Source organism: Anopheles merus, unplaced genomic scaffold (genome assembly GCF_017562075.2).
Source record: "Anopheles merus strain MAF unplaced genomic scaffold, AmerM5.1 LNR4001055, whole genome shotgun sequence".
Lineage (NCBI taxonomy): Eukaryota > Metazoa > Arthropoda > Insecta > Diptera > Culicidae > Anopheles > Anopheles merus.
Window position 1 is genome coordinate 4,393 of NW_024428635.1, and position 16,735 is coordinate 21,127.

At 40.5% G+C, this 16,735-nt stretch overlaps 2 protein-coding genes across 12 annotated transcripts; one reads left to right on the plus strand and one right to left on the minus strand.

Annotated features, from left to right (window-relative positions):
* Nucleotides 1-1,198: 1,198 nt before the first annotated feature.
* On the minus strand, nt 1,199-11,708 carry LOC121603321 (leucine-rich repeat protein soc-2 homolog). 11 transcript variants are annotated; one of them, XM_041931990.1, is made up of 3 exons: nt 11,646-11,708; nt 6,788-9,572; nt 1,199-2,819 (listed from the first exon to the last, which is right to left on the minus strand). In XM_041931990.1, exon 2 carries the CDS (start codon nt 9,360-9,362, stop codon nt 7,575-7,577), a length of 1,788 nt encoding a protein of 595 aa, XP_041787924.1. In that variant the 5' UTR covers nt 9,363-9,572; nt 11,646-11,708; the 3' UTR covers nt 1,199-2,819; nt 6,788-7,574. The 11 variants fall into 11 exon arrangements, with proteins under 11 accessions (XP_041787924.1, XP_041787927.1, XP_041787922.1 ...); XM_041931993.1 differs by lacking the exon at nt 11,646-11,708 and adding an exon at nt 11,453-11,626; XM_041931988.1 differs by lacking the exon at nt 11,646-11,708 and adding an exon at nt 11,209-11,367.
* On the plus strand, nt 4,799-6,650 carry LOC121603322 (CDGSH iron-sulfur domain-containing protein 2 homolog). The gene is made up of 3 exons (XM_041931996.1): nt 4,799-5,336; nt 5,854-6,065; nt 6,179-6,650. Exons 1-3 carry the CDS (start codon nt 5,240-5,242, stop codon nt 6,266-6,268), a joined length of 399 nt encoding a protein of 132 aa, XP_041787930.1. The 5' UTR covers nt 4,799-5,239; the 3' UTR covers nt 6,269-6,650.
* Nucleotides 11,709-16,735: the final 5,027 nt, after the last annotated feature.

Sequence of the window (16,735 nt, forward strand, 5' to 3'; positions counted from 1 at the left end):
CTAATATTCGTTTGCCAGATATATTTCATAGCTATTCATATGAACTAAAGTTGTAGTCGGTTTCTTCTGCGTTTCCTACCACTTACGGGCTGATTCACAACCCTGTCACTAGAGAAGCCCTGTGTTTGTAGTGATTTTATAATTATACTTTTCACGAATGCTAAATATATGTACTATATATGACACATGTTTGACATGTCGTGGGGGGTTCCGCGGGGATCCGAGGATCACTACTACATTTGCTTTTTTTTTATACATGCGACCGAGCTGCTGCTGCCTCGCATTGATTAGCGATACTGTCTCTCACAATTCAAATGCTATTTTCAACCATCTCCTGGCTTAGTATTTGCTACTACTTTGAATCAGAATGCCTTTGTGTTTTGTCTGTGTGCGTATTTTCGTATTTTCATCTACTTTCGCTCTTTTACTGGCTCCTGTTCTAGATTCCCCGGCCCTCGCTTGGGCAGGTAAAACACATGCTGATATTTCTATATCAAATCATATTATATCATGATCATGCGTACTCGTGGTTCGCATTACATATAAATTTAAATATAATCCGTTGCTCTCAGCATATTTTATACATTTAGTGTGTCTGTGTTAATCTTATGTGCTACACTTCTAGGTTAGTTTCTTTTTTGTTATATTATGTTACTTCCGTACACATTCCACGTTAATGTTACTAATAAAAGATGGTGTACGGGCTATTCCAACATCCACATATTGTTTTTTTTTCCTTTCTTCCACCTTGCAGTACAAACATGTCCACCATATTAAGGAATTTTCAGGGATTCTGATAAATTTTGGACTGTTTGTTGACCTTTTCTTTTGGTAAATGGACTTTACCGTACCCTTTTGGGACAGGCACATTTGGAATTCGCTTGGAATTTCTCATGCACTGGATTAACAAGACCCGTCGTATTATGTTCACTTTCCAGAAGAAAGACCCAAAAGAAATGTCCCACAATTACCAGAGCCCCGAAAATCCCTATAATGCCATGCTATGCTCCAAAGACTTTTTTGGACATCGTATGTGGTAAAAACATACATGTAAATACGCAAATGCAGTGTATAGTATTTGAAATCAATTAAAATATGGATTGAAATCATCTGTAACGTCAAAATTCATTCCGCTTGCTCACACGTAAACAATACATATGGCACTTGTAGAATAAGCTTTCAACTGAGTATGATTATGAAACACGGAAGTTGAGCAAGGGAACAACAGTGTGTACGTATTCATATAATAGTGTGTGTTGTGCAGCAAGGAGAACTTTTCAAAACACTTTTCCCTAACATTTCCCAGTTTTTTTTGTGCCAATTGGAATGACATTCATGCTTTTTATGATGTATCGTACTTAAAAATGTCAATTCCTTTATTTTTTTCTGTTAAATTCGATCTTTGACGAACACACGCTATATATAACACGATACAGCGGATCTATTTGTTTGTGACATTACCATAGCAGTCCGACGTATGAATGATTTACGCGTAATTTTTATAAATCTCAACGATAGTAAGAGATCAACCTGTGTTGTTGTCTTGCGTGCATCGTCGCATTTTTGTAACATTTAAACTGATATTTTTACGTCATGTTTTACATTTTAATTGTGTAAGGAAGTTTCGCTTCATTTGCACACAATCCTTACAATGTACACGTTATTTTATTTTTATCGTGTTAGCGCATGTTTTCTTTTTTGTGTCGTGTTTTCTACTGTTCAATTAGCTTCTTTAGTATTAGTTTTTCATCGCTACATTTAATTATTTAGGCCATTTACGCATTCCACTCTACGTTGTTTTAACTGATTTCTGGGTACCAGATTGTTAAACTGTTTGAGCTGCTTAAACTGTGTTTGTGTTTGCTAACTTCTTTTAAATGTTTCATTTTTTTGTCATAGATATTTTTATCTTAGTTTTTTCCGTTTACACTTAATCTTTACTATTTAGCCTCAGGTCACACCACACTGTGCAACTAAAATAATCAAATTTATTGTTTTTTAATGACTAGATTAAAATGACGATCCAAAGGATATTCGCAAACAAAAGTTTGAAATGGTCACAATTTGCTTTTAAAAGCGCATAGTCAAATCAATGAGTCTCGTGCACTCTCCCAAACTCATACAAGTTATACAAACGTTACTTTTAGCGTACGCACCATTCAAACACATATTTATGTTTTTGTTCCTTCGTTTAACGTTTCTACTATTCATTCACATTAACGTTCAAAAACTTTAAATTCGTTGCAGTAATCTGTCATCCGGAATCCTCATATTGCCATGAATAATGTTACAATTACAAGAAATGATACATTATCGCTTATCAAACTATTTGTTTAAAATAACATTCATAAAATCATTTCTTGCCAACCACTCTTTTTTTCGCAAATACTATACCGAACAAAGAAAATTTACCAAATAACCGAACTGTCCGTTCTATGGGATTATAAAACCGTTTTTAACGAATAAAACATAATAAACAATATCGACCCTGTCACTGTAGGAATTACTTTGATAGTTATGCCGAATAAAATCTATAGCATCTTAGCTTCATGATTTTCACATCTTCTCATAGATTGATGATAATAATCCGCTTTCAAAAAGAAATCATCAAATGTAATAAAACATCAAATAAATCATTCAAGTTGTTAGACACTAGTAAAAGTTTTTTTTAATATCGCACATACACATAATATGTTTTTTAAATCACGGTTCCTTTTGCAAGTTGTATGTGTAAATTATCCATTCGAAAGATATATTTCCTGGGTATTGATTTTTTGTATTATAATTAGGTAGAAACTCGGGGAACTCAATCAAGAAGTCTGAAATGAAACAAAAAAAATCTATTATTTTAAGCACAACAAAAAAATATTTGAAATTGATTGATTGAGATTAATTGATAGTTTATTTATAATTTAGAAAATTTAAAATATACATTTATTTAGAGCAGTGGTCGGCAAACTTTACGACCGAAAGAGCCAAATTCTACAATAATGTTCGTATAGTTTCACGTGAAAAGCCACATTGTTAAACCAAGAATAAAAATGTGTGAAAGTTCTATGAAATATATGAACCATTAAGATCCACCATATCGATATCAAAGAGCCGTATGCGGCTCGCGAGTTGCACTTTGAAGATCGCTGATTTTGATAATTATGGCTCTTCCGTGAAACTATCTTCACCATTCAAATTACATAAATTTTCCCATGATCATGAACTTTTTAAAATTCATGGATATTCAAAACTTTAGGTTCATGTCCATTGGTTCGCTTTGATGATTCAATCCGATTCACGAACCCGAATGAGAGTGATACTCATCCTTAACTTTAGCAGAAAATTGTGAAAACTTACGCGAATATTGACTTTCGCAGATATTGAAGATACGCGATCTCTCTGCAGTCCATCTTCGAAGGCGTTTTTCGACGATTATCTATCTATAAAGCTATTCAAGTATTCTATCAAGCTTTTATTATCGCCTCCTATAGCAGGGGTTGGCGAAGCAGTGATGCAAAATGTAACTGTCAATGTAAAAAAATCTGACTGAAACAATGTGTGATCAATGCATGCTTCGTGACATTTTGGCGACCAACGCTTGGTCAGTCACTATGTCAAGATTTTTTTACTATGATCAATCTCTGTACTGCACATCTCACTAGTGTACGTGATCTGATTTGAGCTTCGTTTCAGTCACGAGTGTTGGTGACTGAAAAAGTGGCATTTGGCAGCACTGTTCACATCCAGAAAAAAATTATGATTATGCTTGTGCCGGCATTAAGCTCTGCTGGTCAGTCAGAGTATCGCGTTGGACACAAGCATTCGCATGTCGTGTTCGGCATGTCACGACGCACTTTCATTGAGTGTCAGCAATGAGCATCAAGTTACCACTTTTTTTTGCACTTTTTTATAAATTCATTGAGGTCTGAACCCACGGCATGTTGTTAAGCTCGTTTCGATTTGATGACTGTACCACGAGATTTCATGCTTATAATGCAATAAAGCTGGTATCGACAAAAGTATAAAATATTGACAACCTTCAACAAAACAATTACTGGGGTTAAGTTGGATACTTTTGAAGCTGTATGGCAATTACTGTACAAAATTAGGCAAAATTTGCGATCGCTGTCTTGAAACAATTTATGTACGCTTTATAATTAGTTTAACGCAAGAAATTAATATCGTTTTTCTGTAAATACAAAAAATGGCTTTGAATTTCGCTATTTTTTAATCAAATCGCTATTTTTATAAACCAAATTTAGCCGATACAATGCGGCAAAATAAGTTTTTCAAATTTAACCACACAGCAAACCAGAGCTGTCATTAATGTCAAAACTGTGCAAACGCAAGCAGCTATGCCGAAGCCCTAATACGGACGTCACACGAAGCGTAAACTTTGGCGTAAACTGGATTTCAGCATCAAAGGAGAATGGATGATTTCCCCTCCAAAAACTGGTAGTCAAACCTCTGACTGTACCTCTGAACAAAACGGATGGTATAGGAGGCCTCACCCTACCAACTCTATTAAGAAGAAGAAAGGAATTTCAGCCATACAACCCTATAATCTTTTGACAGGAAGTTTACGCTCTCCCATACAAATCTAGCGTAAACTTTTTGAGTTTACGCTTCGTGTGACGTACGTATAGTGTAGCTCCACGTTTTGCTCTCACTGCTTGACAGCTAAACGATATATTCTGCGCTCTATAGCTATGCTCTTTTTCTCGTTCTATATTGCGTGAGAGTGAACGAGAGCAATGATAACACTGTATGCCGACCCGTCGACTGTAGCGGTATGCAGGAAAGATGGCATTAGTATGAACGAGAAAAAGAAAAGAAAAAGCGAGAAAGAATCAGACTCGGACCATTCCTAACTTTTCCTTCCCACAAAGTGCGGTGTCAGTGGAGTTAGTTTTGCAAATCATTTGCACGGAAAGCAAAATTCGGTACACTTCCGTTGGGCTGACGGATTGTTGAAATATTTAGGTGCTTAACTAGTGCACCGTCTTTCGTCACTCGTGTGAAAACTCGACATCTGGCCTTCCGGCGTTTAACAAACTTCCCTCACTGCATTTGTCGTTGCTGATCGTTGTGTAGCGAAACAACAGAGCACGTACAATTGGAGAGTAGATCTAGTTTGCTCGCAGTCGTTCACTTGCTGTTTCAATTCCCATACACATCAGCGTGTACACAGGAGAAACACAGTTTGCTTGGACGTTAAAGTGTTGTGCAAAAGCCATTTGTACCCATCATGCAGCTGCTTTCCGGACTGGTGAAAACAACCGTTCCCAACTATTTGTCCGGTTTGCCAATACCGGACACTTTCGGAGGATGGTTCCGACTAGGATGTAAGTACTATTTTAGGTAATATACTTGCACACGGCCTATTTTAACCTCCCTGCAACTGATTCACGGCATCATGATCCAATGTTGCCACACGAACACGGTTATTAGACCGTTCATGCGTATCTTATTGCCTCCGATGGATGTAGCGTTGAAAGAGAGAAAGGCGAGTGGAACGAAGACAATCGCGACACGAGAGTAAAACGGGGTCCTTCACCCGCTGAGAAGGCACCATTTTTTAAAACATGCCAGCACATTGTTATCGGCTAGATTAGAAAACGAGAACTGTGGGCTTCTAAGCTAACATGAAATCCTGCTCGTTATGTAAGATTTGTTTGCAGTCAGTCACACATACAGATAATACCCACGAAAAGACGCGCGGCAGCATTTGTGTTTGACTGGATGTGTCTGCTTGCCTAGATTTTGCTTCTTAGTAAAACAATACTTTCAGCGCACAATTGTAGCTCCAATGTTAACGGCGGAAATATAATGCGACATTTTGTATGTTTCCGTTGATTGCAGTTAAGGATTGGCTGTCGCTCGTTCCACCGACAGCGGCCGTGGCTGGAGTCGTGTACATGTCATATTTGGCCTTCTGCCCCGAAGCCCGTCCGAAACCCTCGCAAAAGGCAAACAACAAGATTCGATTGGAGGAAGCAAAGGTTGTAGACATGATCGATATTGAGGATATTGCCGAAAAAGCAGCCTTCTGTCGATGCTGGAAATCGAACAACGTAAGTTTTTGAACCCACCATCACAACATCTTGTGCAAATGTAGCAAAACATGCATTTTCTATCTGACAGACAGATAACTGATATCTTTTTGCTTCTTTAATCCCATTTCCAGTGGCCGTACTGCGATGGATCACATGGTGCCCATAACAAGGAATGTGGCGACAACCTCGGTCCGGTGGTAGTTCAACGGAAGAAGAACTAACTTTCAGCAATAACTGCATCATCGCTCGTGAGCGCCATCGTCCAGCGATTTGGCATATACCAGTGTTACTTTTCATCCGTTCAAGTCCCTTCCATTTAATCGAAACGTGCTGCCCACAACGGTCTCAAATAAATTGAGCATATAGAAGTGCATTTTAGTGGGAAATTGATACAATCAATTGTAGTTTCTATAGAAAATTGAGTTCGAAACAGCTAATACCTGTTGTTACAAGTAACGTTTCACAAGTTAATAAAAAGTAGGTGACCGGGTTTCAAAAATCTCCAGCATGCTGTTTATAATTCTACTTTCAAACGCATCCCCTCTATTCGCATATGATCTTTATTTGTTTTCATTCGAATAAAACTGTTTTATTTTTCAAAAACTTAAAGTCTGATAACTGTAGTACATTTGTCCGAAACTCTAGTTCAAAAAGTATCGTTTCCCAATCACAGATGAAATATAGTTTGAGTTGCCACATGTTTTACATTTAGTTTTCAAAACAGAAGTAAATCTACTTACCGAAATTGTAACTACTTGTAGCAATTCCATCATATCCCAATCGAAAGTCTCGTGCAAGTACAATAATATGTGGTTCTCCAGCAAACTATCACTTCAAATGTAGGTGTATCGCAATTTAAAAATTCCATCCAATGAATACTGTCGTTCATTTCGCGTCAGCTTTTGCCACTATTGTCACATTTCTTCTTGTTTTCACTGTTTCCAGTAAGGGAAAAGACAACTAGTCCTTCGTGCACGCCGTAAAACATGTAAAACACAACACTAAAGGAGACCGATCGAGAGCATTTCCATTCGCACACACAATTTCAGTTAACAGTTTATGAAACAATAACGAAGTATTTTGTTTTGTTTATCGGTCGCGGTTCGTTTTGATGAATAGAGTTCATAAATACCGCATTTGCCGTTACATTCTGCACTGAGCGCTAATTTGACGTCCACGCTGTCGTATGCTTTGTGTATTCCTTTTTTGTTTGTTTTTTATTTAATAAGCAATAACATTAAAGCTTTATTTTAATCACATTGATTGAATTTCTTTTGTGTTTGTGTCTGTGTGTGTGTTTTTTTTCTCGTATGTGCATTTCGTTTACTTTGTATGCTATTTTAAATGTGATTTCCATCCGTGGCGTGGTTTTGGTTTGGGAGGGGGGTGGTTTCACAACATTAAACACAATATCGACGGCTAGGCCGAAAAGGATAACGACGGGCACGGCGCGATCCACAATCTATACGCATGGAAAGCACTACACACGCAATGCTCGCGGCAAAGAGCGATCGTTTTGCTAGCAAATCACATTTGTCGGTATGGCGAATGAAGCTTGAGGTACTGTATGACGAGACTTGGACCCCCACTGACTACCTCTGGTGGAAGAGCCGACAGCGGACAGTTTTCGATGCTCATAATCGCAAGATTCTGGCACAGGGCCAGCTCGTACGGTAGCTTAATTAGCGATGGATTATCGTTAATATAGAGCGATTCCAGGTTCTCCAGCGTGCCGATCTCCTCCGGCAGGAACTGCAGATTGTTTTCCCCGACCGACAGGTACGTCAGGTTTGTCAGATGACCGATTGTACGTGGTAGTGCGCTCAGCTGATTCGACTGCAGTATCAACTTCTGCAAATCGTGCAACAGCCCGATCTCCGACGGCAGCGACTCTAGTCGATTTTCTTCGAGATCGAGCACGCGCAACTTCTTCAGATTGCCTATCGTGTTTGGTATTCGCTTCAGCAGGTTGTTCGATAGAATGAGAATCTCCAGGTTTTGCAGGCAGTGTATGTCGTCCGGAAGCTTCGTCAGCGAGTTGGTACCGAAGTTTAGCTCCACCATCTGGGTCCAGGTACCGATGTCGAGCGGTAGCGAAGTCAGCGCGTTCTCCTTCATGTTCAGCTTAGTTAGTCCTTTGGCACGGGAAAATATTCCATACTGTATCTTGTCGATCTGATTGTGCTCCAGATTGATGCTTGTCACGTTCGTAAACTGGGCTGGGCCGCCAGATGGATAGCTATGGAACGCATTCCGCGATAGAGTGATCGTGGTCAAGTTGCTTAAGCTCGCTAGCAACCCATCCGGCAGCTGGCTGATACCGTTCCCCTCCACGTTGAACTCGTCCATATGCGTGCAGTTTTTCAGTGACACTGGAATTGACGTCAGCTGGTTGTAGCGCAACCCGAGTCGCATCAGGTTCGACAAATTACCTATCGATTCCGGTATGTCCAGTAGATCGTTATGCTGCAGATCCAGTGCAGTTAGGTTAACGCAATTGCCAATCGCTTCGGGCAGATGCTTCAGGTGATTGTGCGAAAGGTCCAATGTCGTCAGATTCACTAGATGACCGATTGCTGCTGGTAGCTCGTGAATCTTGTTCTCTCTCAAGCTCAGCATCGTCAAGCTGCTTAGATTCTTCAGATTGTCTCCTACGACACGGATTCGGTTAAAGCGCAGATAGAGTGTAGTTAAGGTGTGCAGCTTGTAAATCACATCCGGTATATCCGACAGCTTATTATGCCGCAAATCGAGCACCTTGAGTTGCTTTAAATTTTGCAGCGAGTCAGGTAGCGACGTAAGGGAATTCTCGTTCAGCGCCAACGTTTTCAGATTCGCCAGACATCCAATCTCCGGGGGCAGCGAGGAGATCTTGTTTCCGTACAGATAGAACTCGACCAAGCTCGTGCAGTCTTTAACCGAGGCCGGTATGACCGTGATGGAGGATTTGCTCAAATCCAGCCGCTGAATATTCTCCTCCTTGCAGCGCTGGAATTCTTTGATGACGTCCACATCGGCTTGTATCGCTTTTCCTTTCTTGGTGGTCGGTTTCGGTTTGTTCGATTCCGGGTGCTTCACCGTCACAACCTTTGGGCGAATAATTTCCGCAGGCATCTCGCTGCCCGAACCTCCACTGCCGCTACCGTACCCTCCACTACCTGTTGCCGCACTAACGTTGGCACCGTTTGCACTGCTACCTCCGGCACCAACACTGCCGCCTCCGACGGCCGAGTAGGAGCCTCCGCTACCGCCGCTGCTGCCAGAAGTGTTCGCTGAGGTGCCGGTACCGCCTCCACCGGAGCTGCTCAAATTCATGCCGCGCGTTCCACTCAACAGCACAATGCAATATGATCCCGGTTTTCAGTCGTTTTGGAATGCAAACGAAACGCAACCGCCCTCACCGCCGTACGCACGGACAGATTTAGAATCAGATGAACAGCTGATTTCTACTTAACCAGAGTCACTTCAAAACGTTGAACTGGTTTCGGCAAATGTAAATTGTGCAGCTCACAACACCATCAAATCCTGTTGAGAGGAGAACAAATGGTTAGTAATGTAGCATTGCTCGTCGGATGTGACACGCTTGTGAGCTACACGAACGAGCCTGGGCCCTAGTAGTAGGCAAGCCATGCACGACGTTCTTCCACACCCAATCGCGTTAGGAGGCAAGATGTAGGGACGATGTGCTTTGCATTTTTGCCAGACGTAAGCGAATCATCCCGTGTCCCATCCCACACTCGCGAAAATCCTTGACGATTTCTTGTGCGCTGGCTTGCGCTAAAGCAGGGGAGCCGCGTCAGAGAATGAGAGAGATTTGGAGAGTGAGGAAAACACAGCAAGAGTCGGCAGTGAAAATCGCAGAGCAAATACGGGTCGTAATTTTAAATGCACCATTCAAGCGAAGGCTACTGCAATGAGAGCGTGGCGGCTGGGAATAGCAGGAAAGAGAACGACTGAGCTAGGAAGGCTCTGTACGGTCGACAATTAAGTACACAACACACAATAAAAGGACGACCCCAGGGATTGTGTAAATATAAGCAGGCGACTAACACAAACAAGGGCGCATCCCACAATCCAGCTAAATTGTGTGTCGTTCGCTGTGAACATACCAAACCAATATGACTCAGAGAAGCCCCTGGGATGGGATGTGAAGGATGGGATTAGTTTACACATCCTGTCCCGGAGAGAAAGATCTCTGGCTAACGGTGCCCCCCAAACCAATAGATTGCTTCCGTTTTGACATGAAATTGTGGTCTACAGCTTAAAACCACAACCTGGCTTCATGTGGTGGAAAAAGCACATTTAGGCTGCGGTTTTTTATTTGTCTCTTCATATTTCAGACCACCATCGAATATATTTTGTTTATGCACTTTCCATTATGATGCTGTTCGTGTTCCACTGCGAATAGGTACACAAAAAGTAATGTAAACCAATCCTTTCGATGCAAAGGATACGGGCTGCTGCTCACCACTACTGCTCACAATCCGTACGATCAAAATTAGGGAATTATGTTCAACGAACAAGGGTCTACACCTGTGTTCGGCACGAACCCAGTTCGATTAATTCTCAAACAGCAGCATCATCGCACCCAACATCAAGAGTATATTGAGCTCGCACCAACTTCATGCATTGGATATGGACGACACTTCTCTTCAATTTCTCTCGCCAACATTTGTCAACAGCGTTCTAAAATACATGCCCCGTATGCATGACATTGAACCTTTCCCGCATTCAGCGCACTGATATGTACCATCAAATCAGGGTTGGCACTGGAATGTGCATAGCTACACAGTTTCATGAGCAGCTAATTAAACACGGACAGGAAGTAGACACTGCACACCCAACCCATAGTGGAACAATGCTGCAAAAAGGGTGTAAAATTTCGTTTTTACACCTTGCGCGCAATTGACAATCACACGCAGCGCAGCGGAGGTTTCGTGTGGAGCATATCTTCTTCACTTGCCACCAAAATTGATAGGCAAATAGCAAAAAACAGGCGACACGAGAAGGGGAAGCGCCCATTACCGCACGAACCGAATTACTATCCTAGTGGGTGTAGCTACATCGGGCAGGTCTCCGCTACGATTCTGCCTTGCACACACAACCCGCCTCGCATACACCGAAATAAACCCAATTTTCCTCATTTGCGAACACTACCTACGGTGACGATTCTATTGCGACGGTGATTCAGTACCACACACAAATGTTCCTACGGCACACACAATTATCATTGGACTGGTACAGAATCGGCAGGTGCGGATAAGGTCGGAACGCGAACTCTCGTCACTTTTTCGCTGATGATGCTTTCCTACGTTTTGAAAATTGGCCTGCTGTCAAAGGAGAATCTTCTCACTGAGCGGATTCTGGTTCGTATTTGCTCAGCCGCGGTACAGCCATAAACTCACTCTCACTCTACACACACACACTGAAGCACAGCAAAGATGATATTCCGTGAGCATGAATTTGACCGTGCTTCTCCAGGGAACTTTTTTTTCCTTTTCGTATTGTAAAAGTCATCTCAACTAGCTCAGTACAGTTGAGGCGGATGAGAGAAATATTGAGCCGAAGCAAATTTTGCTGTTTTGTATATTTTCTTACCCCGATGCGAGAGACGGCACCAGAGAGTGATAACGGCATCGTAATTGAATGTTTATTGAGAAAAAACTGCACTGACAGCAAGAACGCAAACATTGAGAAACAAAGAGCGCCAGTCGTTTGCACAAAACATTCCATGTGTGGGACTCACTTTCAGTTGAAAATAGAACATTTTATTAGTAACTTTTGTGTGTGTGTGTTTGCTATTAATTTTAACACTTGAAAATTGCATATAAAAATAGAGGAAAAAGGTTTATCGGGTAAAAACGATTTAAAATTTGCTGATTCGAAGTGGATCCTTCCAACTACGAGCAGACATGCTGCAATAAGAAATGAAATGCACATTATTAAACAGACATGGGTTTTCACTATTTCTACACGACAGCTGTTTGTGAAAGTCGCCCACAAAACAGCACGGAGAAAGTTAGATAAGATTTTTTCATTTTTTTTATATGAAGTTTATATGCAAATTTCCACAAAAAAAATGTCTTTCACACGACAGTGTCTGCTAGATAGCGCGTCAATCGCTTTTACCAAAAAAATTTTTGCAAACGTGATTCTCGCACTGTCGTGTAGATGAGGTGTCAAATCGATGCATTCGAAAGTTCGCCTTCTATCAAACCTTTTGCTAATCATGTTCGCTAGCGGCATTTGCAAGTTGTGTCATTTGATTTGGTTCAATATAAATGCTGTATGCAGTCCAAAGTAAAAAAAAAAGTTAACTTTAATTTGTACACACTTCTCGTTACATTATGCAACAAAGCTGTTCTACCAAAGAATAATTGTGCTACACCAGACAAACTTATGGTCCAGTGTGTGTCACCGTGCAATTCAAAACAAAATAGACAGATCATTTCCATACGTCTGTGGTCTTGTCTGCTGGAGCCAGAGTGACCAGAAATACCTATTTTATCTGTATTCCTACCGATTTTTTATATGCCTACCGATTCACAGATGACCGCCCTAAAACTACCGATTTTCCATTTATCCTACCGAAAATCACAGATATTTGATTTTTCATTCGTTTAAGCTTAATCTGTGGCGCTTGGTGCTGTTTCAAGGATTTCTAACCTCATTTGTTACTTATCGCGCTGATGCACGTTTGTTTGCCTGGCACTTTTTATCTGTTAAAATTTAATGCTCATATAAGTAGAAAATGTCAGTTGAATGGATTCCGAGAATTGCTCGTCAAGAAAATCATTTAAATTTGAATTTGCATTTCGCTGTCGGCGGTTAAAGCTTACCGACAGACAAAGAGAATGAAATTTCCAGGCGAGGGGTAGGTAGAAACACACGGTGGGGGTCCGGCCCAAGATCGGATCCGAAGTCCGTTGTGTTTTGGGCTGATAATTAAAAATGGCGGATGGAGCGCTACAACAGAGAGAATGCGCTCTCTTGTTCCTTCTTCTTCTTTTTGGCACAACAGCCGCTGCCCGTCAAGGCCTGCCTGTACCCACTGGTGAAGTGGGCTTGGCTTTCAGTGACTTATTGCTACCATAGCAGGATAGTCAGCCCTACCTATGGGGGGTCGGTCAATTCGGGCTTGAGCCCATGATGGGCATGTTATTAAGTCGTTCGAGTTGCCACTGTACCACCCCAAATAGCCACAATTGCTTAGCAGCTCATTTTGGCACGCTAAAGATCGCTGCTCTAATTCGCCTTTTGCAGTAGATAAACAGCATCAAAGTTCTATGTGGGTCTTTCAAACAACGCCTAAGCAGCTTCCTTATGCCACGATGCCAGGGATTATTTTTCTTTGTGTTTTATTTTCAAGCAAGCGTCATCGATGAAATAAACAACAAGATTTGTTTCGTTTAAACACATGTGTACCCTACCCGCAAATTTCCGTTAAATCCCAAATAGCCAGAATTGCTTAAGCAGCTCATTTTGGCACGCTAAAGATCGCTGCTCTAATTCCCTTTTGCAGTAGATAAACAGCATCAAAGTTCTATGTGGGTCTTTCAAACAGCGCCTAAGCAGCTTCCTTATGCCACGATGCCAGGGATTATTTTTTTGTGTTTTATTTTCAAGCAAGCGTCATCGATGAAATAAACAACAAGATTTGTTTCGTTTAAACACATGTGTACCCTACCCACCCGCAAATTTCCGTTAATCCAAATAGCCAGAATTGCTTAAGCAGCTCATTTTGGCACGCTAAAGATCGCTGCTCTAATTCGCCTTTTGCAGTAGATAAACAGCATCAAATTTCTATGTGGGTCTTTTCAAACAGCGCCTAAGCAGTTCCTTATGCCACGATGCCAGGGATTATTTTTCTTTGTGTCTTTATTCAAGCAAGCGTCATCGATGAAATAAACAACAAGATTTGTTTCGTTTAAACACATGTGTATATTTTTATATCTTTTGTATTGATGAATTACATAAAATTTCACACAATTTACTGATAATTCACAATCACTTCACACTCAATATTCATTCTTCAATTAACAAATCTAACTTGTGCAGCAGCAATGAGATTATTGCCGGCGTCCGTCTTTGACACTTTGACAGAACCACCTTGTACCGATGTCATGCATAAAAGCTATAAAGTTCCACCAAGTTCGTACGCTTTCTTACAGCCTTCAAGTTTCCACCATGAACCCTACACATAGTGCTAATCAGCCGCAAAGTTCCAATAGTAACATGTCCTGTTTAAAAGCTCCATAGTTCCGCAAAGTACCGTCTATCTCTCAATCAACCACAAAGTACGACATCGGAACGATTTTTCGTTAAACAGCGCTAAATCAGCTATAAAGTACGAGCTGGCTATTTGGGATGCTTCTAATCGCCTTATAATCGCCGGCGAATTGAAGGCGATCAGCAGTGCATTTAGCAGTAATTAAATGCCTTTAAATATGTCATTGAAAAATTTCGCTTAATTTGAAATTTGAAATTGCAACTGTCATAAAAAACCTTACAAGCGTCTTCGGCACTGCGCTGTTGTAGTGTTCCCAGATATGTGCGTGAGATTCGATAGCACGATTTACATGTTATGTTCTCTTGCGTTAAGCTCTGAGCTATTTCACTCTATTAAATATGGTCTGCATTATTCGGTTGTTAAAGACCAACCCGTTGAAAGGTATTAATATATCAACTTATTTCGATAACTCTAGTAAAAGGAGAAATGAGATACATTTTTCTCCCATCCTGATTATGAAGGGTAAACATAGTCTTATTATGTTTTTTAAAAGGTGTTTTTAAAATTTCGCTTCACATAAATTTGATTTGTTCTAATTATAGCAAGAAAATATTAATTTAAAAAGAAAAAACACAGAAAAAAGATGATAAAAATTAGGATTTGAACACACGCTTTCTCTGTACGGAACTAAAAGCGTTGTCACTACTCTAGTTGGCAGTTACATTAGTGAGGGTGCAAAACCAGTATATAAACAAGCTAAGATGGCGGCAAGTTATCTGTTCTCGTTGAATCAAAAAGTTGAAAGATTCCAAGAGATCCCGTTTCAGCCGTAAAGTTTCGGTTGAAATCTTTATTCGCCTTCTAAGGCGACTAAGGCCTTAATGCCTTCTGAATGCCTTCAAAGCCGTTTAATGCTGGTAGGGTATATTTTAAATCTTTTGTATTGATGAATTACATAAAATTTCACACAATTTACTGATAATTCACAATCACTTCACTCAATATTCATTCTTCATTACAAATCTAACTTGTGCAGCAGCAATGAGATTATTGCCGGCGTCCGTCTTTGACACTTTGACAAGAACCACCTTGAACCGATGTCATGCATTAAAAAGCTATAAAGTTCCACCAAGTTCGGTACGCTTTCTTAACAAGCCTTCAAGTTCCACCATGAACCCTACACATAGTGCTAATCAGCCGCAAAGTTCCAAATAGTACCATGTGCCTGTTAAAAAGCTCCATAGTTCCGCAAAGTACCGTCTATCTCTCAATCAGCCACAAAGTACGACATCGGAACGATTTTTCGTTAAACAGCGCTAAATCAGCTATAAAGTACGAGCTGGCTATTTGGGATGCCTTCTAATCGCCTTATAATCGCCGGCGAATTGATGAAGGCGATCAGCAGTGCATTTAGCAGTAATTAAATGCCTTTGAAATATGTCATTGAAAAATTTCGCTTTTAATTTGAAATTTGAAATTGCAACTGTCATAAGAAACCTTACAAGCGTCTTCGGCACTGGCGTTTGTAGTGTTTCCAGATATGTGCGTGAGATTCGATAGCACGATTTACGTGTTATGTTCTCTTGCGTTAAGCTCTGAGCTATTTCACTTTATTAAGATGGTCTGCATTATTCGGCTGTCAAAGACTAACCCGTTGAAAAGTATTATATATCAAACTTATTTCGATAACTCTAGTAAAAGGAGAAATGAGATACATATTTCTCCATCCTGATTATGAAGGGTAACATAGTCATTATTATGTTTTTTAAAAATTTAAAAATTTAAATTTTTTTTAAAATTTCGCTTCACATAAATTTGGTTTGTTCTAATTATAGCAAGAAAATATTAATTTAAAAAGAAATAAACACAGAAAAAAGATAATAAAAATAAGGATTTGAACACACGCTTTCTCGGTTCGGAACTAAAAGCGTTGTCACTACTCTAGTTGGCATTACATTAGTAAGGGTGCAAAACCAGTATATAAACAAGCTAAGATGGCGGCAAGTTATCTGTTCTCGTTGAATCAAAAAGTTGAAAGATTTCGAAGAGATCCCGTTTCAGCCGTGAAAGTTTCGGTTGAAATCTTTATTCGCCTTCTAAGGCGACTAAGGCCTTAAATGCCTTCTGAATGCCTTCAAAGCCGTTTAATGCTGGTAGGGAATGGAGCACTGCTGCGGTCCTAAGCGGTCACGTGGAGCCCCAAGAAAAGAACTTGTCACACTGAGAAAAAATGTGCATCTTAGTCCTTCTTTGGCTTAGAATTCCCAGTACAATGTTCACATCGACACTTCAGAAAGACCTCATTTTTGTAACCGCTGAACCAAATCTAATCCATATCCCAGATAAAGGATGCATATTCTCGTGAGATGGAACTTTGATTTTGCGCATTATACCCACCCCCCCCCCCCCTCCCGCTTAACACTTCTTTCGCTTTTACTTTTTTTAACTCAGTTAGTTT